Raw genomic sequence first — 27215 nt, 5'->3', positions numbered from 1 at the left:
TCGTGCCCCGGTCCGGGAAGATCCCACATGCCGCGGAGCGGCTGGGCCCGTGAGCCATGGCCGCTGAGCCTGTGCGTCCGGAGCCTGTGCTCCGCAACGAGAGAGGCCACAACAGTGAGAGGCCTGCGTACTGCAAAAAAAAAAAAAAAAAAAAAAATTAAGGCTGAGCCCCTTAAGCTTGCAATATATTAAAATACATTTAAAACATCTATTCAGAGTCCTCTAAGATATTTAAAAATTTTTTTGATTGTGAGACATTGTATATATACATACATAATATATGTGTAAACACATTGTTATAGGCTGAATTGTGTCCTCCCCGAAATCATATGCTGACGTTCTAACCCCAGTCTCTCTGTATTTAACCATATTTGGAGATAAGGCCTTTAAAGAGGTAATTAAATTAAAATCAGGTCTTTAGGGTGGGCCCTAATCCAACATGACTGATGTCCTTATAAGAAGAGGAGATCAGGACACATACACAGGAAAGTCAGTGTGAAGACAGTGGGAGAAGATAGGCATCTACAAGTCAATGAGAGAAACTGTGAGAAAATGAATTCTGTTGTTTTAGCCACCCAGCGGGGTACTTCGTTATGGCACCTTTAGCAAACTAACACATTTATGTAATTGAAACAATTTTATAATACAATACTTGCTGTGTATAGCACACTCTAGTACTATCCCATTTCAATTTTTTAAAAATGTTGGTTGTGATTCATTAATGAATCACAATCCATTTAATCCATTTTAAAATTCGAGTTAAAAAAAAATCTGCTCTGTTGCTTAAGTAGTGCATTTATGTGCCTGGGAGGATTATTGCAGAGTGACTTTCTGTTCTGTGTCTTAGTGTTGTATATGAAGTTTGAGTTTGTCTTGGCAGTACTGGCCCAGCCTCCTTTTGTTTTTCCATCTACCTGTCCAAACTGAGGTATGTCTTAAACCAATAATCTTGAAACTATGAGAATGTTATTGTTGTAACTAATATTGGCAGGTCTGGTTAGTAAGCCAAACAGTGTCCTTACTTATGTACCCAGAGCCAATAAGAAATTGAAACTTGGTTAGTGAGCATTTTTATGGGCCTTTAAACTTTTTACTTATTCAAAATCTTGCTTATATTTAATTTTTACATATGTTAACTATATCATAATAATATGACAGAATTGAGAGCAAACAAATTAGTCATTATGAATAAATATGAATGAAGATTAACTCTAATAAAATTATTTTCAGATTGTTTCACAAAGCACAGGTAAGCTATGCTGAATATGAGAAATACATTGAGAACAAAATGTTACAGAAAGGCTAAAAATAAAGATATGAGAAAGTACAAACAGCAAGAAATCAGGGTTATCCTGACATCAGACAATGTAGACATCATGTCAAAAAGCATTACATGATCAGGACTTCCCTGGTTGCGCAGCGATTAAGAATCTGCCTGCCAGTGCAGAGGTACCAGGTTCGAGCCCTGGTCTGGGAAGATCCCACATGCCACGGAGCAACTAAGCCCGTGCACCACAACTACTGAGCCTGCATTCAAGAGCCCGCGAGCCACAACTGCTGAGCCTGTGTGCCACAACTACGGAAGCCCGTGTGCCTAGAGCCTGTGCTCCACGAGCGAAGCCACCGCAATGTGAAGCCCGCGCACCACAAGGAAGAGTAGCCCCTGCTCACCTCAGAGAAAGCCTGCGTACAGCAATGAAGACCCAACGCAGCCAGCAATAAATAAGTAAATAAATAAATTTATTTTAAAAAAAAGAAAAAGCATTAAATGAGACAAAATACATAATGCTGAAAGGTACAATTCTGAATGAAGTTATACATGTAATGAATGTCTATGCACCAGATAACACAGCAGGTACCTTCATAAAAACGACAGTATAGGAAATGCAAAGAGAAATAAAAAAGATACTAACGCTAGAAGGCTTCAACTGATCTCTCTCAGTGCAGGACACATCATAGGGGGGAGAAACTGTTTCCGTACAGTAATTTCTTCCTCAAATTTCTCAGGAAATTTATGTTTTTCCAAATCATGAGAATATTCAGTTGAGAAATTGGGAAAATAAGAAAGCTTAGTAAATAACAGAGATATTACTGATTAGAAAGACCTAATGACAAAAGGAAGAGCTGGAAATTGTACTTGTAGAGTCAGAGGTTAAGGTTGACATTTCATGGATCTTCACAGCAGTAATGATCTATCTAATTAGTCAGTTTTGCTTGTAGCCGTTGCCAGTTTCTGACAATATCTGTCTTTTAGTTTCTGTGTTTAGACCATTCACACTTCATGTAATTATTCATGTTTGGATTTTTGTCCAGAATTTTATTATTAGGTGTCTGTTTGTTCTCTCTGTTTTTTATTCTTCTGTTTCTCCTTTCCTGCCTTCTTGTGTATTATTTGAATATTTTTATTATTCCCTTGTAATTTCTCTATTGAGTTTTTTTTTTAATAAATTTATTTATGTATTTATTTTTGGCTGTGTTGGGTCTTCGTTGCTGCATGTGGGCTTTCTCTAGTTGCGGTGAGCAGGGGATTCTCTTGTGGAGCATGGGCTCTAGGTGTGTGGGCTTCAGTAGTTGTGGCACGTGGGCTCAGTAGTTGTGGCTCATGGGCTCTAGAGCACAGGCTCAGTAGTTGTGGCGTACGGGCTTAGTTGCTCCGCAGCATGTGGGATCTTCCTGGACCAGGGCTCCAACCCATGTCCCCTGCATTGGCAGGCAGATTCTTAACCACTGTGCCACCAGTGAAGTCCTCTATTGAGTTTTTGACAATATCTCTTTGTATAGTCTTCTTTATTAGTTGCTATGGAAATTATGATATACATAACTTTTCACAATCTACTTAAAATGAACATTTTGCCACTTAATTGGAGTGTAGAAATCTTACCATCATATCGGTCTCACTGTGTTCCTCTGTTTATGTTGTAGGTGTTATATATTTTACATCCACTTACATCTTCATATGTGTATTACATAGTATTTTAAAAATTGAGATATAATTGACAATTGATACAGTTTCAGGTGTAAAACATAATGATTCAATATTTGTATATATTGTGAAATGATCACAATAGGTCTAGTTAACATCCATCATTGTACGTAGTTGCAAAAATTTTTTTCTTGTGATGAGAACTTTTAAGATCTACTCTCTTAGCATCCCAATATGCAATACAGTGTTACTAACCACAGTCACCTTGCTGTACATTACATCCCCAGGACTTACTTATTTTATAGCTGGGAGTTTGTACCTTTTGACCCCCTTCACTCATTTTGCCCATTCCTTATTCCCTACCTCTGGCAACCACCAATGTGTTCTCTGTATCTGTGAGCTCGTCTCTCTTTGTTTTGTTGTGTTTTGTTTTTTGATTTCACATATAAGTGAGATCATACAGTATTTGTCTTTCTCTGTCTGCCTTACTTCTCTTTAGCATAATGCCCTGAAGGTCCATCCAGCTTACTGCAAATGGCAAGATTTATTTCTTTTTATGGCTGAATAATATTCCATTGTAAATATTTACACCACGCTTTCTTTATCCATTCATCCATTGATGGACACTTAGGTTGTTTCCTTATCTTGGCTATTGTAAATAATGCTGCAGTGAACAGGCGGTGCATATATCCTTTTGAGTTAGTGTTTTGTGTTCTTGAGATAAATACCAAGAAGTGGAGTTTCTGCATATGGTAGCTGTATTTTTAAATTGGGGAAGAACCTCCCTACTGTTTTCCATAGTGGCTGCACCAATTTCACTTGTACTAACAGTGCACAAGGATTCACTTTTTTCCACATCCCTGCTGACACTTGTTATTTCTTGTCTTTTTGATAATAGCCATTCTAACAGGTGTGAGGTGATATCTCACTGTGGTTTTGATTTGCATTTTCCTGATGATTAGCGATGTTGAGCACTCTCCTGTGTGCCTGTTGTCCATCTGTATGTCTTCTTTGGAAAAGTGTCCGTTCAGATCTTCTGCCTGTTTTTTTTTTTTTTTAATCAGATTCTTTGTTTTTTTGCTTTGATTTGTATGAAAAAAATTTTTGATGTGATAATGTAATGTTTATAACTTTTGATTTTAATTGTGATACATGTTTTAAAGAGTTTAAGAGGGAAAGGACAATCTATTATAGTTACTGAGATATTTAATGTTCCTGTTACTCTTCTTTTATTCCTGATATTTCAGGTTTTCCTTAGGTATCATTTCCCTTCCACTTAAAGGATTTCCTTTAGCATTTCTTTTAGAGCATTTTGCTGGAGACCAGTTGTCCTCTTTTTCCTTCCTCTGAGAATGGCTTTATTTCATTTTCATTTCTGAAGGATATTTTCTATTTTCTTTGAATTTTATTTTTTTTATACAGCAGGTTCTTATTAGTCATCCATTTTATACACATCAGTGTATACATGTCTATCCCAGTCTCCCAATTCATCACACTACCACTACCACCACCCCGCCACTTTACCCTCTTGATGTGCATACATTTGTTCTCTACATCTGTGTCTCAATTTCTGCCCTGCAAACTGGTTCATCTGTACCATTTTTCTAGGTTCCACATATATGTGTTCATATACAATATTTGTTTTTCTCTTTCTGACTTACTTCACTCTGTATGACAGTCTCTAGATCCATCCAGGTCTCTACAAATGACCCAATTTCATTCCTTTTTATGGCTGGGTAATATTCCATTGTATATATGTACCATATCTTCTTTATCCATTCGTATGTCGATGGGAATTTAGGTTGCTTCCATGACCTGGCTATTGTAAGTAGTGCTGCAGTGAACATTGGGGTGCATGTGTCCTTTTGAATTATGGTTTTCTCTGGGTATATGCCCAGTGGTGGGATTGCTGGATCATACGGTAATTCTATTTTTAGTTTTTTAAGGAACCTTCATACTTCATACTGTTCTCCACAGTGGTTGTAACAATTTACATTCCCACCAACAGTGCAAGAGGGTTCCCATTTCTCCACACCCTCACCAGCATTTGTTGTTTGTAGATTTTCTGATGATGCCCATTCTGACTGGTGTGAGGTGATAACCTCATTATAGTTTTGATTTGCATTTCTGTAATAGTTAGTGATGTTGAGCAGCTTTTCATGTGCTTCTTGGCCATCTGTATGTCTTCTTTGGAAAAATGTCTATTTAGGTCGTCTGCCCATTTTTGGATTGGGTTGTTTGTTTTTTTATTATTGGGCTGCCTGAGCTGCTTATATATTTTGAGATTAATCGTTTGTCCATTGATTCATTTGCAAATATTTTCTCCTATTCTGAGGGTTGTCTTTTTGTCTTGTTTGTAGTTTCCTTTGCTGTGAAAAAAACTTTTGTTTCATTAGGTCCCATTTGTTTATTTTTGTTTTTATTTCCATTACTCTAGGAGGTGGATCAAAAAAGGTATTGCTGTGATTTATGTCGAAGAGTGTTCTTCCTATGTTTTCCTCTAAGAGTTTTATAGTGTCTGGTCTTACATTTAGGTCTCGAATCCATTTTGAGTTTATTTTTGTGTGTGGTGTTAGGGAGTATTCTAATTTCATTCTTTTACATGTAGCTGTCCAGTTTTCCCAGCACCACTTATTGAAGAGACTGTGTTTTCTCCGTTGTATATCCTTCCCTCCTTTGTCATAGATTAGTTGACCAAGGGGCATGGGTTTGTCTCTGGGCTTTCTATCCTGTTCCATTGATCTATATTTCTGTTTTTGTGCCAGTACCATATTGTCTTGATTACTATAGCCTTGTAGTGTAGTCTGAAGTCAGGGAGTCTCATTCCTCCAGCTCTGTTTTTTCTCCTCAAGACTGCATTGGCTATTTGGGGTCTTTTCTGTCTCCATACAAATTTTAAGATTTTTTCTTCTAGTTCTGTAAAAAATGCCATTGGTAATTTGATAGGGATTGCATTGAATCTATAGATTGCTTTGGGTAGTATAGTCACTTTCACAATATTGATTCTTCCAATCCAAGAACATGGTGTATCTCTCCATCTGTTGGTATCATCTTTAATTTCTTTCATCAGTGTCTTATAGTTTTCTGCATACAGGTCTTTTGTCTCCCTAGGTAGGTTTTTTCCTAGGTATTTTATTCTTTTTGTTGCAATGGTAAATGGGAGTGTTTCCTTAATTTCTCTTTCAGATTTTTCATCATTAGTGTATAGGAATGCAAGAGATTTCTGTGCATTGATTTTGTATCCTGCAACTTCACCAAATTCATTGATTAGCTCTAGTAGTTTTCTGGTGGCATCTTTAGGATTCTCGATGTATAGTATCATGTCATCTTCAAACAGTGACAGTTTTACTTCTTCTTTTCCAATTTGTATTCCTTTTATTTCTTTTTCTTCTCTGATTGCCGTGGCTAGGACTTCCAAAACTATGTTGAATAATAGTGGTGAGAGTGGACATCCTTGTCTTGTTCCTGATCTTAGAGAAAATGCTTTGTTTTTCACCATTGAGGATGAGGTTTGCTGTGGGTTTGTCGTATATGGCCTTTATTATGTTGAGGTAGGTTCCCTCTATGCCCACTTTCTGGAGAGTTTTTAGCATAAATGGGTGTTGAATTTTTCAAAAAGCTTTTTCTGCATCTATTGAGATGATCATATGGTCTTTCTTCTTCAATTTGTTAATATGGTGTATCACAGTGATTAAATTGCATATATTGAAGAATCCTTGCATCCCTGGGATAAATCCCACTTGATCATGGTGTATGATCCTTTTAAAGTGTTGTTGGATTCTGTTTGCTAGTATTTTGTTGAGGATTTTTGCATCTATATTCATGAGTGATATTGTTCTATTATTTTCTTTTCTTGTAGTATCTTTGTCTGGTTTTGGTATCAGGGAGATTGATGGTGGCCTCATAGAATGAGTTTAGGAGTGTTCCTTCCTCTGCAATTCTTTGGAAGAGTTTGAGAAGCATGGGTATTAGCTCTTCTCTAAATGTTTGATAGAATTCACCTGTGAAGCCATCTGGTCCTGGACTTCTGTTTGTTGGAAGATTTTTTTTTTTTTCAGTACGCGGGCCTCTCACTGTTGTGGCCTCTCCCGTTGCGGAGCACAGACTCCGGATGCATAGGCTCAACAGCCATGGTTCACGGGCCTTCATGGTTCATGCCACTCCGTGGCATGTGGGACCTTCCCGGACTGGGGCACGAACCCGTGTTCCCTGCATTGGCAGGCAAACTCTCAACCACTGCACCACCAGGGAAGCCCTGTTGGAAGATTTTTAATCACAGTTTCAATTTCATTATTTTTGATTGGTCTGTTCATATTTTCTATGTCTTCCTGGGTCAGTCTTGGAAGGTTATCCCTTTCTAAGAATTTGTCCATTTCTTCCAGGTTGTCCATTTTATTGGCATAGAGTTGCTTGTAGGAGTCTCTTAGGATGCTTTGTATTTCTGCAGTGTCGTAACTACTTCTTTTTCATTTCTAATTTTATTGATTTGAGTCCTCTCCCTCTTTTTCTTGATGAGTCTGGCTAATGGTTTATCAATTTTGTTTATCTTCTCAAAGAACCATCTTTTAGTTTTATTGATCTTTGCTACTGTTTTCTTTGTTTCTATTTCATTTATTTCTCCTCTGATCTTTATGATTTCTTTCCTTCTACTAACTTTGGGTTTTCTTTGTTCTTGTTTCTCAAGTTCCTTAGGTGTAAGGTTAGATTGTTAATTTGATATGTTTCTTGTTCCTTGAGGTAGGATTGTATTGCTATAGACTTCCCTCTTAGAACTGCTTTTGCTGCATCCCATAGGTTTTGGAGCATTGTGTTTTCCTTGTCATTTGTCTCTAGGTATTTTTTTTTCCTTTTGATTTCCTCAGTGATCTCTTGGTTATTTAGTAACATATTGTTTAGCCTCCATGTGTTTGTGTTTTTTACGTTGTTTTCCCTGTAATTGATTTCTAATCTCATAGTGTTGTGGTCAGAAAAGACGCTTGATATGATTTCGGTTTTCTTAAATTTACTGAGACTTGATTTGTGACCGAAGATGTGGTCTATCCTGGAGAACGTTCCCTGTGTACTTGAGAAGAAAGTGTAATCTGCTGTTTTTGGAAGGAGTGTCCTATAAATATCAATTAAATCTGTCTGGTCTATTGTGTCATTTAAAGTTTGTGTTTCCTTATTAATTTTCTGTTTGGATGATCTGTCCATTGGTGTAAGTGAGGTGTTACAAAGTCCCCCACTATTCTTGTGTTGCTGTCGATTTCCTGTTTTATAGGTGTTAGCAGTTTCCTTATGTATTGAGGTGCTACTATGTTGGGTGTATATATATTTATAATTGCTATATCTTCTTGGATTGATCCCTGATCATTATGTAGTGTCCTTCCTTCTCTCTTGTAACATTCTTTATTTTAAAGTCTATTTTATCTGATATGAGTATTGCTACTCCAGCTTTCTTCTGATTTCCATTTGCATGGAATATCTTTTTCCATCCCCTCACTTCCAGTCTGCATGTGTACCTAGGTCTGAAGTGGGTCTCTTGTAGATAGCATATATATGGGTCTTGTTTTTGTTTCCATTCAGCGAGCCTGTGTCTTTTGGTTGGAGTGTTTAATCCATTCACATTTAAGTAAATTATCGATATGTATGTTCCCATGATCATTTTCTTAATTGTTTTGTGTTTGTTTTTGTAGGTCCTTTTCTTCTCTTGTGTTTCCCACTTAGGGAAGTTCCTTTTAGCATTTGTTGTAGAGCTGGTTTGCTGGTGCTGAATTCTATTAGCTTTTGCTTGTCTGTAGAGCTTTTGATTTCTCCATCGAATCTGAATGAGATCTTTGCCCTGTAGAATAATCTTGCTTGTCGGTTCTTCCCTTTCATCACGTTAAATATGTCATGCCACTCCCTTCTGGCTTGTAGAGTTTCTGCTGAGAAATCAGCTGTTAACCTTATGGGAGGTTATGTATGTCATTTATATGTTATTTGTCGTTTTTCCCTTGCTGCTTTCAATAATTTTTCTTTGTCTTTAATTTTTGCCCGTTTGATAACTATGTGTCTCAGCTTGTTTCTCCTTGGGTTTATCCTGTGTGGGACTCTCTGCACGTCCTGGCCTTGGGTGGCTATTTCCTTTCCCATGTTAGGAAAGTTTTCCACTATAATCTCTTGAAATATTTTCTCTGGTCCTTTCTCTTTCTCTTCTCCTTCTGGGACCCCTATAATGTGAATTTTGTTGCATTTAAGTTGTCCCAGAGTTTTCTTAGGCTGTCTTCATTTCTTTTCTTTCTTTTTTCTTTATTCTGTTCCACAGCAGTGAATTCCACCATTCTGTCTTTCAGGTCACTTATCTGTTCTTCTGCCTCAGTTATTCTGCTATTGATTCTTTCTAGTGTGTTTTTCATTTCAGTTATTGTATTATTCATCTCTGTTTGTTCTTTAATTCTTCTAGGTCTTTGTTAAATATTTCTTGCATCTTCTTGATCTTTGCCTCCATTCTTTTTCCAAGATCCTGGATCATCTTCACTATCATTATTCTGAATTCTTTTTCTGGAAGGTTGCTTATCTCCATTTCATTTAGTTGTTTTTGGGGTTTTATCTTGTTCCTTCATCTGGTACATAGCCCTCTGCCTTTTCATCTTGTCTGTCTTTCTGTGAATGTGGTTTTTGTTCCACAGGTTGCAGGATTGTAGTTCTTCTTGCTTCTGCTGTCTGCCCTCTGGTGGGTGAAGGTATGTAAGAGGCTTGTGCAGTTTTCCTGATGAGAGGGACTGGTGGTGGGTAGAGCTGGGTGTTGCTCTGGTGGGCAGAGCTCAGTAAAACTTTAATCTTCTTTAATCTGCTGATGGGTGTGGCTGGGTTCCCTCCCTACTGGTTGTTTGGCATGGGGAGACCCAACACTGGAGCCTACTTGGGCTCTTTGGTGGGGCTAATGGCTGACTCTGGGAAGGCTCAGGCCAAGCAGTACTTCCCAGAACTTCTGCTGCCAGTGTCTTTGTCCTCATGGTGAGACACAGCCACCCCCTGCCTCTGCAGGAGACCCTCCAACACTAGCAGGCAGGTCTGGTTCAATCTCCTATGGGGTCACTGCTCCTTCCCCTGGGTCCCAGTGCACTACTTCGTGTGTGCCCTCCAAGAGTGGAGTCTCTTTTTCCCCCAGTCCTTTCGAAGTCCTGCAATCAAATCCCATTAGCCTTCAAAGTCTGATTCTCTAGAAATTCCTCCTCCCATTGCCGGACCCCCAAGTTGGAAAGCCTGACATAGGGCTGAGAACCTTCACTCCAGTGGTGGACTTCTGTGGTATAAGTGTTCTCCAGTCTGTGTGTCACCCACCCAGCAGTTATGGGATTTGATTTTATTGTGATTGTGTCCCTCCTACCATCTCATTGTGGCTTCTCCCTTGTCTTTGGATGTGGGGTATCTTTCTTGGTGAGTTCTAGTGTCTTCCTGTCGATGATTGTTCAGCAGTTAGTTGTGATTCCAGTGCTCCCACAAGAGGGAGTGAGAGCACGTCCTTCTCCTCCACCATCTTGAACCAATTCTAGGTTGACGGTTGTTTTCCTTCAATGCTTTAATAATGCCATTTCTCTTCCTCTTGGCCTTCCTTATTTCTGATGAGAAATCTGCAGTCATTTGAAATGTCATGTGTATGTGATGTCATTTTTCTTTGGCTCATTTAAAGATGTTTTCTTTATTTTTTAGTTTTCAGCAACTTGAATATAATTTTTCTGGGTTTGGATTTCTTTATCTTCTTGAGGTTTGCTGAGCTTCTTGAGTTTTTCAGTTTATGTCTTGTGCTAAAATTGGTATGTTTTTAGCCATTATTTCTCCAAATGTTTTTTCTTTTTCCTCTGCTTTTGGATTCTGTTGAAATAAGTAGTAGGCCTTTTGGTATTGTCCCACAGGTCCCTGAGCCTCTGACTTTTTTTTCAGTCTTTTTTTTCTTTTTTCTTTTCAGATGGTTAATTTCTAATTATCTATCTTTAAGTTAATTGAGTCTCTGCTCTTATACCTCGTTTCTGTTCTTGAGCCCATCCAGTGAATATTTTATGTCAGTTATTGTATTTTTCAGTTCTAAAATTTCCATTTGGTTTTTTATAGCTTTTCTTTCTTGGCCAAGACTTTTTATCTTTCCATTTGTTTCAAAATGTTTGGCCCTTATGGTTTGTGGCATAGTTGCAGTAACATTGTAAGTCTTCATGTGATAATTCCATTGTATGTGTCATCTCAGGACTGGCGTTTGTTGATTTTTTTCCCTTTGAGAATTAACACTTTCCTGTTCCTTTATATGCTGAGTAATTTTTGCATGTATTCTGGATATTTTGCATATTAGGAGACTCTAGGTTTTGGTTAAATCCTCAAGGGAATGCTCTTATTTTTAGTTTTTTGCAGCCACTCAACCTGGTTAGGTCAGTTTGAAAGTTGGACTCACCTTCTATGGGTTGTGGTTCCAGTATCAATTATGTTTTCAAAGCCTCCTTTGTAGTTCTGCTTGGATCTGTTCATCATGTGTACTGCTTAGTGGCCAGTGTAGGATCTATGCAGCGGTTTACTCTATAGTTTAGTTCTGAGGTCCTTTGTTATGCTGTTTAAGATCAGATCTATACATGCATAGCTTAGAGGTGACCTCAGGAGTTTATGTACAACTTTATGAGATTACTTTCTTGAGTTTCCTTTTCTCTGTGATCTTTCTGATACTTTTTGTCTCCTTGAGGTCCCCCCTTTCCAGCCCAGTAGCCAGAAAACTGGGCCTTTAGTTTCCCCGCTCTGCTATGTGTTTCCTCCAGGTGCGTTTGTATCTGGGGCCAAGTTTTACTGGAAGACAGAGAAAAATGCAACAGACATTTGACCCATGATCTTGGGACCATTGCTCCTTTGTTTAAAAAGAATGATTTTCCTCCCTCAGAATTTTAGACATCTGCAGTGGCTCCTGCCACCCACTATGGGATTGCCTGGGGGTTGGGACTGGAGAGAATGGAAAATAATAGTCAATCTCCCTCCTCTGTGACCTTTGAAAGAGTACCCTTTTCTGATTCTTGGACCAGAAGGAGAAATCTTCTGTTGGCACTCCTTTTGCCTGCACTCAGTTGCATTCGCAGCCTTTGTGCTGCTTTTTGAGTCAAGGTCAGTTGATTACAGAGGGATATGAAAAACAAAAAAGCCAGGTCATACTGGAGGGCAAACTCCAAGAAATGTCACTGATGCTTTGGTGGTACCTTGGATTCTGGTCTTCTTCCCCAGTTCTTCTCCTACCATTTACCCTTCAGAGTTTTCACATGGCTGCTCAGTGCATTGTATGCAAGGTCTAGAGTTGGATTTAGTGGGAGAGACAAGGAAAAGTATGCTTATACCATCTTGCACAGGACCAGAACCCTTAGATTGTTATTTTAAAGGTGGGAATGTGTGAAACTAAGTCTAACTTGATTTTAAGTTTCAGGGGAAAAAAAAATGGGGGAATCAGCTCTCAAATGTTTATTCACATTTTTTTTGCCCAGTTTACTGGGGACATTTTCTACAGCCAAATAAATATTCTGTGGAAAATGGTTCATTTCTATGTAGAGTTTTGTGGAAATATTTCTGTATTCTAAGGATTTAGAAAGATGTTTGTTTTTTTTTTTTACATCTATATAGTACTTCATTTCTGTTCCTCTTCATGTTATGATGAAAAAAATACTACAGAAATTACAAGATTCAAAGTTCCTTGGTGGAGGTGGGTTGCAGGGTGGTTATGCTGGTTTGTATGATAGCTTCATCTTTCAACATAGCTGCTCATAGGCCCTGGAATATAGTTAAGTATTCTGCAAAAAAAAGGTTTATTGAAGGGATAAATGAGGGATCATTCTTGAAGTCATTCTTATAGCTCTGTTCTACCTTTCAGATGTGGCCATAACCTCTCCACAGGTCACATGCCACTTGAGGGATGTTTATGCTGTTGGGTGTGTGTTGGAGAATCTCTTCTCTTTAGTGAGTATAAGGATGACCAGTGTATCATTTAGAATTAGACTTTGCGGGCTTCCCTGGTGGCGCAGTGGTTGAGAGTCCGCCTGCCGATGCAGGGGACATGGGTTCGTGCCCTGGTCCGGGAGGATCCCACATGCCGCGGAGCAGCTGGGCCCGTGAGCCATGGCCACTGAGCCTGCGTGTCCGGAGCCTGTGCTCCGCAGCGGGAGAGGCCACAACGGTGAGAGGCCTGCGTACCGCAAAAAAAAAAAAAAAGAAGCAACAACAAAAAAACAAAAAAAAAGAAATAGAATTAGACTTTGCTACATATAACAAACAAAAAACAACAAAACAGCAGTGACTCACTTAAGACCTAGCTTATTTCTCTTTCACCCATGAAGGAACTTAGAGGTAGACAGTCTGGGGCTGTTTGGTGGGTCCACAGAGTCATCAGGGACGTTGCTGCTCTGCCGTCTTCAAGAGCACTTCTTGGTCCTAACCAGCTATAGGTTTATAGACATCATCTACTCTTTCCAAGCTGGCCGCTGGAAGAAATGAGAGGAACACAAGAAGGCCTCCTTTCCAGTGGAGTCAGCTTTCTTTAAGGAGCCTTTCCCACAATGCACGCAACAGTTCTGCTTCCATATCATTGCTCAGGACTTTGTCACATGACCGCATCTCACTCCAGGGGAGTCTGGAATGGTAGTCTTTCACCTGATACATGACCGCCCTACGTAATATTAGGATTTTCTTGCTGGGGAGGAAAGGGAGAACAGATGTTACAGTAGGCAACTGGCCGTCTCTGCCCAAGCCAGAGCTGCCGGAAACATAAGGATAGTGATTTAACCAATGTAAATAAGAAATATGATTATCTTATTCTTGGAAAATGAGATAAATGGTTCTTAATATGTTTTAATATCCTTACAGGTTCACTGTATAAAAATAAATATACAAAAATATGACAGGCTTGTTTCCCTCCCATTTCTGTGCCCCGGCTCACTGTTTTCCCTTGCTGGGAACTGCTGCTTCTGGTGACCGGAGTTTCCATTATAGACCAGAAATATTCTACAAAGTGTGTTTTTAAATATTGTTTGAAGTTAATTTTCATATGTTAAGTTGTCACTGATGTAGGGTATGAATCCCTTAGTGTGGTGGAGAGGAGGTGGTGGTATACAGAGAACGGGCGCAGTTGGGGGGAAGTGTGTGAATCAGACGGACACGTGGAAAACAGGGAGTCGTGGTCCCCGGCTGAGTCCTTTGTTAGTTGCCTGGTACTCTGAAACTGGTTCTGAAGCATGGCTTCATCTTTCTTCACTGAGCCACCTTGAGTATCGGGATTCCTCAGTGTAGGAGTCCCACATACTGTGTGGTGAGTGCTGCCGGCTCCCTGGTAGCATTTTCATGCGACGGCATAACTCACCAGGAAAACAACAGCGACAACTAGATTTAAGGTTTAAAACTTTAGTCAACAGGGCTTGCCTCTTTCATCATTCTTCCCACAGCTGGTGTTTCCTTCACTCTGCTCTCTCCAAGAAGCCACGCTTTTCTGCATCGGGGTTTGTGCCTCTCTTTCCGGCATTACCACCTCCAGCGTTTCAGCTGGTCAACCCCTCCTCTTCTACTTGTCCTTAGATCTCAGTTGAACCTCACTGCTCAGTGAGCTCTTCCTTTTTAACCCTCCAGATGAACTTAGATCTTAAGTTTTGCCTTTTCTTTCCCCTGTACTTATCACATTGTTATTTTAGAGTTATTTGTGTAGCTATTCCTATAATGTCCTGTTAAGCTCTCTGGACTGCAAACTTCATGAAGCTTTGAACCACATTTAGCATGTCGGTGTTCCATTGGTTTAGTGCCTGTAAGCATTGTGAGCATTCGCTCAACAAATACTTGTTGAAAAATATTTGGTGAGATGATGATTAATTCTGTATCCACTTGACTGGGCCACTGGGTGCCCAGATGTTTGCTCAGATATTATTTGGGGTATGTCTAGGAGGGTGTCTCTGGATGAGATTGACATTTGAATTGGTAGACTGAGTGAAGCACACTTCCCTCCCTCGTGTGGGTGGGCCTCATTCAATCAGTTGAAGGCCTGGATAGAACAAAAGGGCTGACCCTCCTGTGAGTAAGAGGGAACCCGTCTTGCTGGACCGCCTACAGGCTGGGACACCAGTTTTTTCCTACCTTTGGACCTGACCTGAATCTTTGGCTCTTCCTGGGTCTTGAACTTACTGGCCTTCACACTAGAACCATACTATTGGCACTCCCGGTTTCTCCAGCCGTTGAACTTGGACTAGACCTACACCATTGGCTCTTGCTAGTCTCCAGCCTGCCGACTTCAGATCTGGAGACTTGTCCAAGGCTTCCATAATTTCAATGCCTGATCGTAAATTTCTCCATATGTATGATGTATATTCATACACCCTACTGGCTCTGTTTCTCTGGAGAACCCCGATCAATACAGTGAGCTTCACAATCTTCCGTAAAATAACTCTGAGAGGAGATAAAATGTTTCTGAAAATCTCAACTGTGGATCTGAAGTAAGAAAGCCATCTTGTGGTATTTCCGGGAATATCATGTGAAGTATACATCCCTTAGGACACCGAAGCATAATTTTCTGCAATAGTTCTTAACATATTTTTTGCCAAAGTCCCCTTTGGAAATTTGGTGAAGTCTGTGACTCCTTAAATCCCTGGTTTAAATAAATAGTGTTTGAAATAAAGAGTGTTACAAGAGAAACCGATTATATTGAAATATAGATATCAGAATATTGAAAAAATAAATGTGGGATATTATAAGGTATATTCCTCTTTATCAAAGACTTAAATAGCAAGATAATATATTTAAATACGGGCAATTTAAAATAAAATTTTGTAAAGAGGTCAGTATGAAGGTCATCAATATGACTAGACTGTATGCCTGTTTATGTTATAAAACAACCATATTTTGGGTCTAACACTACTGTAATTTCAAAGTGATGATAAACATAAATGATATTTCAAGATATATGTCACAGATGTAATGTGATATGAAAATATTTGTTATTTCTATTTATGACATAATCACAGGAACTACTACTATTTCTCTTCTCCCTTCTTTTATAATGGAAGGAAACACTAAATTTCATACAGTTAGTGAGAAAAGATGTCCACGTTTAAAGATTCCTGAATTATACCCACTGATTCCTTGAGGGTCTGTGATTATTAGGTCCTTGGACCTTAGGTTCAGAACCTTTGGTAGGGTTCTAAATTGGGTCTTCACAGAAAGTACTGACAGGGTCTCTAAAAACTGATTCTTAAATTCAGGAGTTTTCTGACAATACCAAGAATGTGAAGAATAAAAGTCAGTATTTACTTAGCTCTTGTATGTTCATGGTTTTGTTTTAAAAGTTATTATTAGTAACTCACGCATTTTTATCAATATGATACTTTATAATTCACATAGGATGCAAAAATTTCTGGTCTCATTTTATCCTCTCAGCAACCAAACGGGACACACATAACATGCACATCTACTGTGTGTTCCATATGTTTGATTACTCCTATTTAGTAGATGCGAAAGTTGAGGAGAGCCTGCATTTAACCCCAAGCACTTTTAAGTACCTGCTCAAAATCATAGTGTTAAATAATATCTCCTTGTGAACCAAACTTGGGTCTAAATCCAGATAGTATGCTCTATAGACTTATATTGCCATGAATTCATATTTGTTAGTGAATTATGTGTGTAAATTTAAAGTGCGTGGATTAATGGAACCTATAATGTATTCAAAATGTACTAGACAGCTGCCTACAACAAAGAATTATCTAGCCCAAAATGTCACTAGTGCTGAGGTTGAGAAACCCTTGTTTAGATGAAGGTACTTAAAAAAAAATCCTCACAAACTCTAGCACTTAGGCTGACAGGTAGAAATGTCTTTTTGTCATACCAAGTTGATCTTGAATACCTGGTTCAAAGTCATTTTAAAAAGCTGTTACAAGTGGATTAATTTAATTAAATAATCTAATGTATGTGTGGAAAGCGCAATTGTTATTTGAGAGCTTTCAAATCATGAGCGCTCTATTAGTGCACATATGAAAAAATTTTAGTTTGAATTTGAATTAGGTGTGTTGGTTATTCAAAATAGAGCTACAGAGAACTGAACTACGTGAAACTGAAAAGTTGTTTCAGATCCATATATTTATTTGTTTATTTAAAATTGATTGAGGCACTGCTCCATCCTGATGTTGGATTAGGTGCTGTCATACAGATATGAATAGCATAGTGCCTGTCCGTCAGAAGCACCTAGATCTCTGGGTGAAATAGTAGTTAAACAGAAATAATGAAATATGGGAAGTTCCATGATAGAAGTACGTGGTGCTGTAGGAGAACACTGGAGGACACCTCCCTAATCCAGAGCGAAGGAGGAAGGCCACCGTTCAGGAATCGGCAAGGGTCATTAACAAATTCATGTGTGATTTAATTGGTAACTCAGTGTATTGGATTGCTGTCTACTTTGAGGCTGTAGATTTCTTCTACTACCTCAAAGAGGGAGGAAATCAAATGAAGGCACAATAGACAGTTATCTTGTGGTCCTGATCTTTCGGGTTCACTGTCTTGGGTATTTGCTTTCCATATTATCATAGGCATATTTAGAGGGTTTTGTCTGAGTCACATGTATAATATATTTGTTAGAATAGCGTGAATGTCCGTGTGATTACTAGAGGCTCTTCTGGCGATGGGCATTGCCCATTTGCTTTGGATTATTCATGTACATTTCAATCCGTGACCTTAGACTTGGTTTTATCGTTTGTGTACATTGGTAGTTTCAATAGTTTATTAAGAATTACCAGTCTGCTTCCTTAACAGGGACTTTTCTCTACTGTGAAATTTGCCTTAAAACTTCTTTGAGAACAGTAGAACTCCATTCTGTTGAAAGGGTTTTGAAACCTTATTAATGATTTTAAGACTTATGTTTGGAAAATGTAGTGTTGACATTGATGGTTAACAATTTCTCAGCCTTATAAGGAATCTATAAAGTTCTGACTTTTAAGTAAGAAATACTTGACCTAATTAAACATCTCATCTGATATTTTAAAAATCCTTTTGCTCCTTTAGGTAGAGGTATTCTTTCTTTTTTAAAATTGAGCAAACATCACTTAAACTACAATGTAGTTATACTTGCTATATCCTGTAATACCTAGATTAAATAAGTTTGGGGTGTTGTACAATTATGATATTTTCTTGTAAGTTTTAGGGTATCTAGGGCCAAGTGTATTTTAGATATATTTTTATAATCATTACTTATATCAGTTTAAATTACTTTATATCAGATATCTGTAAGAATTAATTGCTATGTAATAAAGCCAAATATTTTTTCTTAAAGATGTTAATATATTGATTTTAAATAATTGATTTTTCTGTCTTTTAGAGGAGACTATTACCAGAGAACTTGACTGCACAGCTGAATGCATTCAAAATAATCATATTTTTCTGATGTAAACTTTACCTTGGAAATGTATATTCCATCTGGCTGATGGTTTTTTTTTGAAGAAATGAGATTGTATACCACTAGGAAAATTTTAAAAGTTATTATCTATGTTGTCAATTAGAATTTAAAAAAAATCAATTTCAAAGAACAATTTTTGGCAATCTGGAAGACTTGGGGGAAGGAACCATTCAGTAGAATGTGTCCAGGGCAAATGTCCAGTATCTCTTCTCATTCTATAGATATGAAATATGCACATAAACTATGTTAATACATTTGAAATTATTATATTTAAAACTAAAGCTCAATTTGATCTCTTTATTTCAGAGCAATAAATAATAAAAATGTAAAGGTCTCTCCTTTCGTACTCTTTACATATAAATAATTTCTCCCCAAAATTACTGTCAACAAAATTCTAAAACATTTTTTCATAAGAACTTTTAGGACAGATATGCCATATTATCTGTAATGTCACATTTATCAAATCTGTATGTAGTTCAGTCAAAATCATAAATTATGAAAAAATTTGGTAAAGAAATTGAAGACAAATCAGCTTTTAAAAAAGGCATTTTAAAATTTGGAATGTGAAATACATCCATAATTTGCTAAGCAAACTTTTAAGTCATTTTAATTATATTCTTTTCAGATGAGGAGCAGATTAGCTGCTGAATTGATTTTTTTATAGAACCTAATAAAATTTAGCACAGTGAAATTCACTCTTTCTGGTGTATACTTCTCTTTTTTTTTTTTTTTTTTTTGCGGTACTCGGCCTCTCACTGTTGTGGCCTCTCCCGTTGCGGAGCACAGGCTCCGGACGCTCAGGCTCAGCGGCCATGGCTCACGGGCCCAGCCGCTCCGCAGCTTGCAGGATCTTCCCGGACCGGGGCACGAACCCGTGTCCCCTGCATCGGCAGGCGGACTCTCAACCACTGCGCCACGAGGGAAGCCCTGCTTCTCTTTGTTTTGACAAGTGTACAATGTTGTGTAACCAGCGCCACAATCAAGAAAAGTTCCACCACCTCGAAAATATTTCCTCATTCTGCCCCTTTGCAGTCAACTCTTCTCTCCACTCCCCGACCCGAGAACTGATCTTTTCAATCCTTATAATTTTGCTGCTTCCAGAATGTCAAATAAATGAAAACATGCAGTATGTAACCTTTTGAGTCTGGCTTCTTTCATTAGCGTAATGCATTTGCAGTTCATCTATGTTTCTTGTTTCGGTAGTTTTTCTTTTTTGCTATTGAGTAATATTCTTGTGTACCAATGTAGCTTAGTTGTTTCAGGTTTTTTGCGATTATGACTTTCCACTGTCTTCTACTTCTTTAAACCTTCTTTCTTCACTTTTCTGCTTTGTCTTCTCCGAAACATATAATAGCAACTGTATAGTTATAGCAAATCAGTAATTGATGAATGATTTATTAATGATTAATGTGTTAATCCAACACATTTTTTGTTGATCACCTACAAAGTGATGGGTATTATTCTGGGCACTAGGGATTCACTGGTTGAATAAAACATACAAACATCTCTGCCCTAATATGATTATGGCTTCAAACATTAAAATTAATGAATTCTGTTATCATAATGCATTACCATACATGTAGAGATTATCTTAAAGATTTTTGTGATTTAGGTAATGTTTTCCTTTTTGCCATTCAGCTTGATTATTTTTAGTCATTATACAGGGAAAAAAGAAAAACTACTGAGGTTCGTTGGAACATTAAAGACTGTTAGTGTGGAATATAGATCCTACTTGTTCTGTTTTTATGGCAATAGTTTCTAATAAATTACTCAGGACAAAGTTTCTTTCTCAGTTATGTTTGCTCTGTGCAAACATGGTTTCTAATATAAGTCTCCTGTTATGCCAGGAATTTTGTTTTCATTTTTGCTTGAGAGTCTCAGTTTTCTCAAGAAGATATACATAGATTAATTAGTAGAGTCTAGAAGAATAGTTGTCCTGTTTGTTGCCCTCAGCAGTGAAACAACATACCATTCTGCCGTCTAGGGATCTGGTCCAAAAGGTTTTTTAAGGAGGAAGGAAAGTAAAAGAAAGAAAAAGAGAAAAACAGGTTGAACCTAGAGTGTATGAGAACACTTTTAGGTAATTAGAATTATAGGTGATCTGGAAACCTAATATATGTATAGCTAAGCTTTTCAACTACATAAAAGACTTAGTAGAAGTCATTTGAAAGTTAGAACCTGCATGTGTACTTTGGATACAATGTCCTTTGTTGGATAGGCCCTGCAGGAGAACCCTAAGGTAAAAATTCTTTGAAACAGGTATATGTTACCTTAACTTTTTAATAAGGAGAATGTATTAAGTTAGGCTGTCACTGTCAAGTTTTAGATGTAACTGACCTGTTTATAAATTTCTGCAAAATATATTAATATGTCTTTGTTAGTATGAAAAAATGCAGTAGAGAGCCGGGATTATTACACTGTTCAAAATTCAACTTATTGTTTCTCTGAATACTTCTTGGGAAGCTGCTGGTTGGTAGGAATCACATTGATGTGTCATTCTTAAAACTGCCGTATATATTTAAAATTTTTCAGGGGTTTTAAGATTTAAGTTTACATATTCATTGATTTTTTAAAAATTCACAAAGAGTAGTAATAGGATATGAATCCAGTCATAGGACTTTAACTCTTTAACTTGGCCCAGTTCTTCAGATTTCTAAGCCCTAGTGGTTAGTTTGTTTTTGTTTAAGAGTGGAACTTGTACTTTAGTGTGTGTTGGAGAATTTGGCTAACAGCCTATGGGAGTTTGTAGTTACTAAACATCAAAGAATATAGTAAGAGATATCCAGGTGGCGTTATCATTTACATGGCATAAGGTATGGTAAACCTGTTAGACTGAGGAATTGTTTCAGACCAAACATTGGAAAATTCATGTAAAAAGACTGGCTAATGACACCAATAAATGAGTTAATGCCATTATAAAGTGAAAGAACGAGCATATGTTAGTACTTCCGATAATGAGCCTTATTCTCAGAATATCGATATTTTGATGATTATTTTTACAGGCAGATTTTCAAGGGCATAACATTCAAAAGTTTGCTGCTTCTTCACATATATTCATATGTTTTTGAGACTTTAACTTCAGCCTAGCTTTTTTCCCATTTTTAATTTCCAAGTTTTCATTTCAAGCTAGAGAGAAGTCTGTTGTCTTCTTTTTCAAATACATTACTGTATATAATTCTGCTTCATTTCTAGGAAGCAGACATTTTATATTATATCTTTATATTTTAAAGTATTTTACTTTATGTCCTTATAAAAAGTTTTATTTTATATCTTTACAACAAGTTGTGCTTTTAGCAGGTGAAGTATGCCTTCCATTTTATAGATTCCTTTTTCACAAAAACATCCCTTTCTGGTTACTTTAAATTTTAAATGTAATTTTACCAGGCTTGATAGGCTAGTTTCCTGAGCAGCAGTTTTAATGTTTTTAAAATTTTAATGTCAGTCTCTAAAATATTTAAAACTTTCTATTTTGTTTATCTTGCACGTTACTGAGGTCTAATGTCAGTTACTGTTCTGAGCACTAGGGATAAAGCAGTGAAAAAAAAACAGACAAAATTCCCTGACCTCGTGGAGTTTGCATTCTGGTGGGGACACAAACCACAAATGAAACAGAAAATGGCATGGAAGGGTTCTAGCAACACCGCAGTGTCTCCTGGTGCGGACGGGGACGCCAGGCAAGAGGATAGAGAGGCTGCGCTGGTCCGCTGTGCTCCAGGCATCTGGGAGGGGGTGATGGCACTAGGCACGGCTGGACACCCTGGATTATCCTCTTGGAGGGGGACCATCCTGCTGCTGTCCACGTGTATTAGAACTCCAGAGGACCCCCGGCTGGGCATGTAATGGGGCTTTTGTAGTGAAGGAATGGCTGCTGGTGGAGCAAAACATCTTGGAAACGGGCACCAGCCGTGCCCATAGCACGTGGAGCAAACCCGCCCATCATCACGTTGGGGCCAGACCCAAAGCAGTTAGTCTAATTTTGGGCTTCAGTATCTCCAGGGAGATCCTAATCTTCCAGATTAATGACTACCGGGTTTATCTGCTGTTACGTCCCCTCGTATTATATCCTGGCCAGTCTCCTAGGTCCATTCTGGGTTTTTGTATGCACTCATCGGTTCTATTTTGTTTGCTTGTTTTTGAGCCTCATAGTTTGTAATGCTGTTGTTTTGTACAGTCAGTGTTCGTGTAAACAGATAATGTAGGTATAATAATAAGGCTCGAATGGGCTTACTGGGTGAGTCTGGAAAGGCTTTAGAGAGGAGGGAGCGTTTGAGATATGGCTTGAAAGGAGAGAAGCAGGGAAGGAAGACATTCTTGACTGTGGTATAGTGCAAGAAGAAAGGGGTGCGGCATGTCCAGGCAATGGTGAGAAGTTTTGTGTAACTAGGAGTGTATAATTAGTGGGAGATAGCTTGGGAGAGGAATGTTGGAAAAGGTACCGCAGAATCATAGATAAGGTGTCTCCTGACCTATATTATACATAGAAACACAGCAGGGGACTTCCCTGGTGGTCCAGGGGTTAAGAATTGGTCTTGCAATGCAGGGGACACTGGTTTGATCCTTGGTTGGGGAACTAAGATCACACATGTTGCAGGGCAACTAAGCCTGTGCGCCGCAATTACTGAGCCCACGCGCTCTGCAGCCCGCACGCCACATCTAGAGAGGAGCCCGTGCACTGCAACAAAGAGCCCGCATGCCACAACGAAAGATCCCATGTGCCGCAACTAAGATCTGATGCAACCAATGAATAAATAAATAAATAAAAAAGAAAGACAGCAGGTCGTAGGTGACCTACTCATGTTCATCATTTAAAAACCTTTTGTAGTAACTACTATTCATTTTTAAATTTAATGGTACTAATACTGATAATTATATCTTCTTTCATTTGCGTGGCTTCAGATAATTTCCTCCTATCCATTGCCTGATTTTATCCTAACGTTATCTAAGTGACACAGATCTGAAAATATTATCCTAATATTTAAAGGTGAGGAAAGTGAGGTGTGGAGAGATTACGTGGTTTACTCAGTCACATGGCCACGCTTGGAGGGATGCCAGATCTTCTGATTTTCAGTTCCATATACTTGTTGGATTTATTTGGTGTGTAGATACGCGTTTTGTCCTTTTCCCCCGTTGAATTATTGTGTTTTCCTTTTCTCCATAGGACTTGGCTTTTACCCTGGAAGAGAGACAGCAGTTGAACATTCATGGATTGTTGCCACCTTGCTTCATCAGCCAGGATATCCAGGTCCTTAGAGTAATTAAGAATTTCGAGCATCTGAACTCTGATTTTGACAGGTAACATGTTCCTGAAGGTGATTTTTGTATGTCTCATAGGCAACTGTCTAGCTTAGTTTTTATCAGATGAGAAAGTTTAAATATTTAGTGCTTTGGAAAGAGTAGCCAACTTCTAGGAGGATTTGCCTGTAAATACAATGATGTTTTGTAAAAAATTTACCCTCTGTAGGAACATCTGAACAAACTAAAATTTTCTAAACTATATCCTCAGAAAGACAACTTTTCTCTTGTGATAAAGTTGTTGCTATGAAGGTGAATTACCAGGAAATGCCATTCCAAACTAGATGAAAGTGGCTTTGAGTCAGACACTAAGTACGTTGTAGGTGAGAGTGCACTTTTTCATCTTCCAAGCGTGGTTCCGACACTTTTGTGAATTTAGGTCACTTACTTTGTTTAGGACCCAGTTTCCATGTTTGTACAAAGATAAAGGTAACAAAGATAAAGGTACCCTTGGGAATTAGCTAGCCCTAAGTTGAAATTCTGGCTGTATCTCACTAGAGCAAACCACTACACCACTGCCATGACCATTGCATGTGCCTTGCCCTCTGCTTTTGATGCTGCCTTTTCTTATTAAGGTGTTAGACCCATCTACACCTCAGTTTTTCCATTTGTGGGTTGAAGAGAATAATAGTTATTTGAAAATGTTGTTGCAAAGGTTAGAAGAGAGAGCTCAACCAGTACCTAGTGAGTCTTCGTATGAGTCAGGGTTCTCCAGAGAAATAGAACAGATAGGATATGTGTGTGTGTGTGTGTGTGTGTGTGTGTGTGTGTGTGTGTGTGTGTGTGTGTGTGTGTGCGCGCGCACACATACACATAATGAGAGGGAGGGAGAGAGAGGGAGGGGTTTATTGATTGATTTTGATTTCAAGTGATTATGGAGACTTGGTCAGTCCTAAATCTCCAGTTGGGAGCCCCAGGGAAGAGCTGCAGTTCAAGTCCAAAGGCAGTCTGCTGGCGCAATTCTTCTTTTGCTCTGGCGTTGGAGGGAAGGCCAGTCTTCGTTCTATTAAGGTTTTCAGTTGATTGGATGAGGCTCACACACATTATAGAGGGTAATCTGCTTTATTCAAAGTACGCCAATTTAAATGTGAACCTCATACAAAAACCGCCTTCAGAGAAACATCCAGAATAGTAGACCAAGTATCTGGGTGCTGTGTCCTAGCCAAGTTGACACATAAAACTAACCACTCCTTTTCAACTTGGCACCCACGCACGTTTCCTTAAACCAAACTGAATCTCTGCATAAAGACAATAGAATGTCCTACCTCTGCCTAACATGATAGAACTATCCCAGGTACAACCGAAAATATACTCTTTCCCCACAAGAGGATGTAAAGCCCTTGGTGATATTTACCTTTCTCATTGATATCTCTTGACTTTAATACTATGATGAAAAGTTAACTATACAGTTGACCCTTGGGGACTTCCCTGGTGGCACAGTGGTTAAGAATCCAGCTGCCAGTGCAGGGGACACGGGTTCAAACCCTGGTCTGGGAAGATCCCACATGCCTCAGAGCAGCTAAGCCCGTGCACCACAACTACTGAGCCTGAGCTCTAGAGCCCGCGAGCCACAACTACTGAGCCCACGTGCCACAACTACTGAAGCCTGAGCACCTAGAGCCCGTGCTCCGCAACAAGAGAAGCCACCGCAACGAGAAGCCCGTGCACCACAATGAAGAGTAGCCCCTGCTCGCCGCAGCTGGAGAGAGCCTGCATGCAGCAATGAAATAAAGACCTAATGCAGCCCAAAATAAATATAAATAAATAAATATATTAAAAAAGTACAGTTGACCCTTGAACAACATGGGTTTGAACTGTGCAGGTCCACTTATATTTGGATTTTTTCGATAAATACATCCTACAGTACTACATAATCTGTAGTTGATTGAATCAAATGAGGAACTACAGATAATGGAGGGCCAACTATAAGGTTATGTGTGGATTTTTGACTATGTCGGGGTTGGCACCCCAATCTCCACATTGTTCGGGGTCAACTGTATTTAAATACTATGATATAAACTCAGTACATCTTAGGTTACATGACAAAGGGATAAGAGAGGGAAAAATATTTGTCTACATATATTTGTATATATATATTAAAAAAAATATATATTTTTATACACATACACACAAACATACTCATAACAAAATAAGGAAGAATGCATGTGGTAATTACAGTCCTCATTTCTGTAACTGGTCACGTGATCGGAGCTGGTATTTATGACTACCTTCTGCCCCTACCCATTTCACGCTTCCTTTGCCTTCAGCCAGTACCTCGGCCAGTCTTGACTCCTTACCTGGTACAGTGAGGCAGATCTTTAATTCTGGAGGGTCTGGGCCGTTAGTAGTCCTGTCTGAATTGGGTTGTTGTAGTTTCCCATTGACTTTAATCATGGAGACCCCCTAATGGATCTCTTGTATTCCAGACACCCTCTTCCTTACCTCCATTATGGAGTGGGAGTCCGATTTCCCCTTGAAGTCAGGGTTGGTCACCCCAGCCAGCACGGTAACTCCCTTCTTTGCCTGTTAGTTCGGAGGCACGCGGTGCCCAAAGTGGCCAGTGGCAGTCTTAACTTCCAGTTCAGTGGAATCATTGTCTCCTGGTGGAAACATTCCTCCCTTTAGAATGAACACTTCTAGGCCAGTGGAGCATCATGTCACAGGGACAGGAAGCAGGAATTTCGCTGGCGGGTCACTGGGGGATAATGGTGAGTGGTGCCACTTCCATTTCCACCCCTGTGATTCCAGGACCTGTGAATGCTGGCTATGGGAGAAATAGAACCATATATTGGATGCGGATTCAGAGCGTGTATAACCTCCTGGAGTATCTTGCCCCAGCTTTACAAGGTGTTGTCACCTAGCTGGTGCTGTAACTGAGTCTTCAGAAGGCCATTCCACCATTCTGTCAAGCCAGCTGCTTCAGGATGGTGGGGACATGGTAAGACCAGTGGATTCCAATGAGCAAGGGCCCATTGCCTCACTTCATTTGCTGTGGAGTGAGCTCCTTGATCAGAAGTCATGCTGGGTGGAATTCAGTGGATGAGGCATTTTGTAAGTCCATGGAGGGTAGCTTTGGCAGAAGCATTGTGTGCAGGGAAGGTAAGTCTTCATACAGAGTAAGCGTCTCTTCCAGTGAGAACCAGTGCCGTTCCTTCTGTGATGGAAGCTGTCCAGTGTAATCAACCTGCCACCAGGTAGCTTGCTGATCACGCCATGGGATGGCGGCATATCAGGGGCTCAGTGTCAGTCCCTGCTGCTGGCGGATGGGACTCTCAGCAGTGTCTGTGGCCAGGTCCGCCTTGGTGCGTGGAAATCCCTGTTGCTGAGCCCATGGGTACCCTCCATCCCTGCCGTAGCCACTTCTTTTATGAGCCTATAAGTGATGACGGGGCAGCTGAGGACAGAGGCTGACTCAGTTTATTCAACATGTATATTTGCTTCTTAAATTCCTTCACCATCCCTTTCACGTATTTCTTAAGTCCTTCCTTCAGCCGCTTCCATTTTTACTCTATATTCTTTTCCTGGGCCATTTTATCAGCTGCCTCCTCGGAGCTAGTGATTTTCATGTTTTTATCACAGACTGTCCCTCAAAGATTTTTGTTTAAT

General features: G+C 39.1%; 1 protein-coding gene across 2 annotated transcripts in view; it reads left to right on the top strand.

Annotated features, from left to right (window-relative positions):
* ME1 (malic enzyme 1) overlaps positions 1-27215 on the top strand; it is a 192965-nt gene that overhangs the window by 6555 nt on the left and 159195 nt on the right. For both annotated transcript variants that reach the window (XM_082668816.1, XM_082668815.1), the window contains exon 2: positions 23476-23609. In XM_082668816.1, the coding sequence (XP_082524942.1) occupies positions 23476-23609 (134 nt within the window). The remainder of the gene's footprint in view (positions 1-23475; positions 23610-27215) is intronic.

Source organism: Grampus griseus (assembly GCF_964374135.1).
Source record: "Grampus griseus genome assembly, chromosome: 13".
In the NCBI taxonomy this organism is placed as follows: domain Eukaryota; kingdom Metazoa; phylum Chordata; class Mammalia; order Artiodactyla; family Delphinidae; genus Grampus; species Grampus griseus.
Note: the sequence above shows the minus strand (reverse complement) of the source record. Positions and strands in the feature narration are given on the sequence as shown.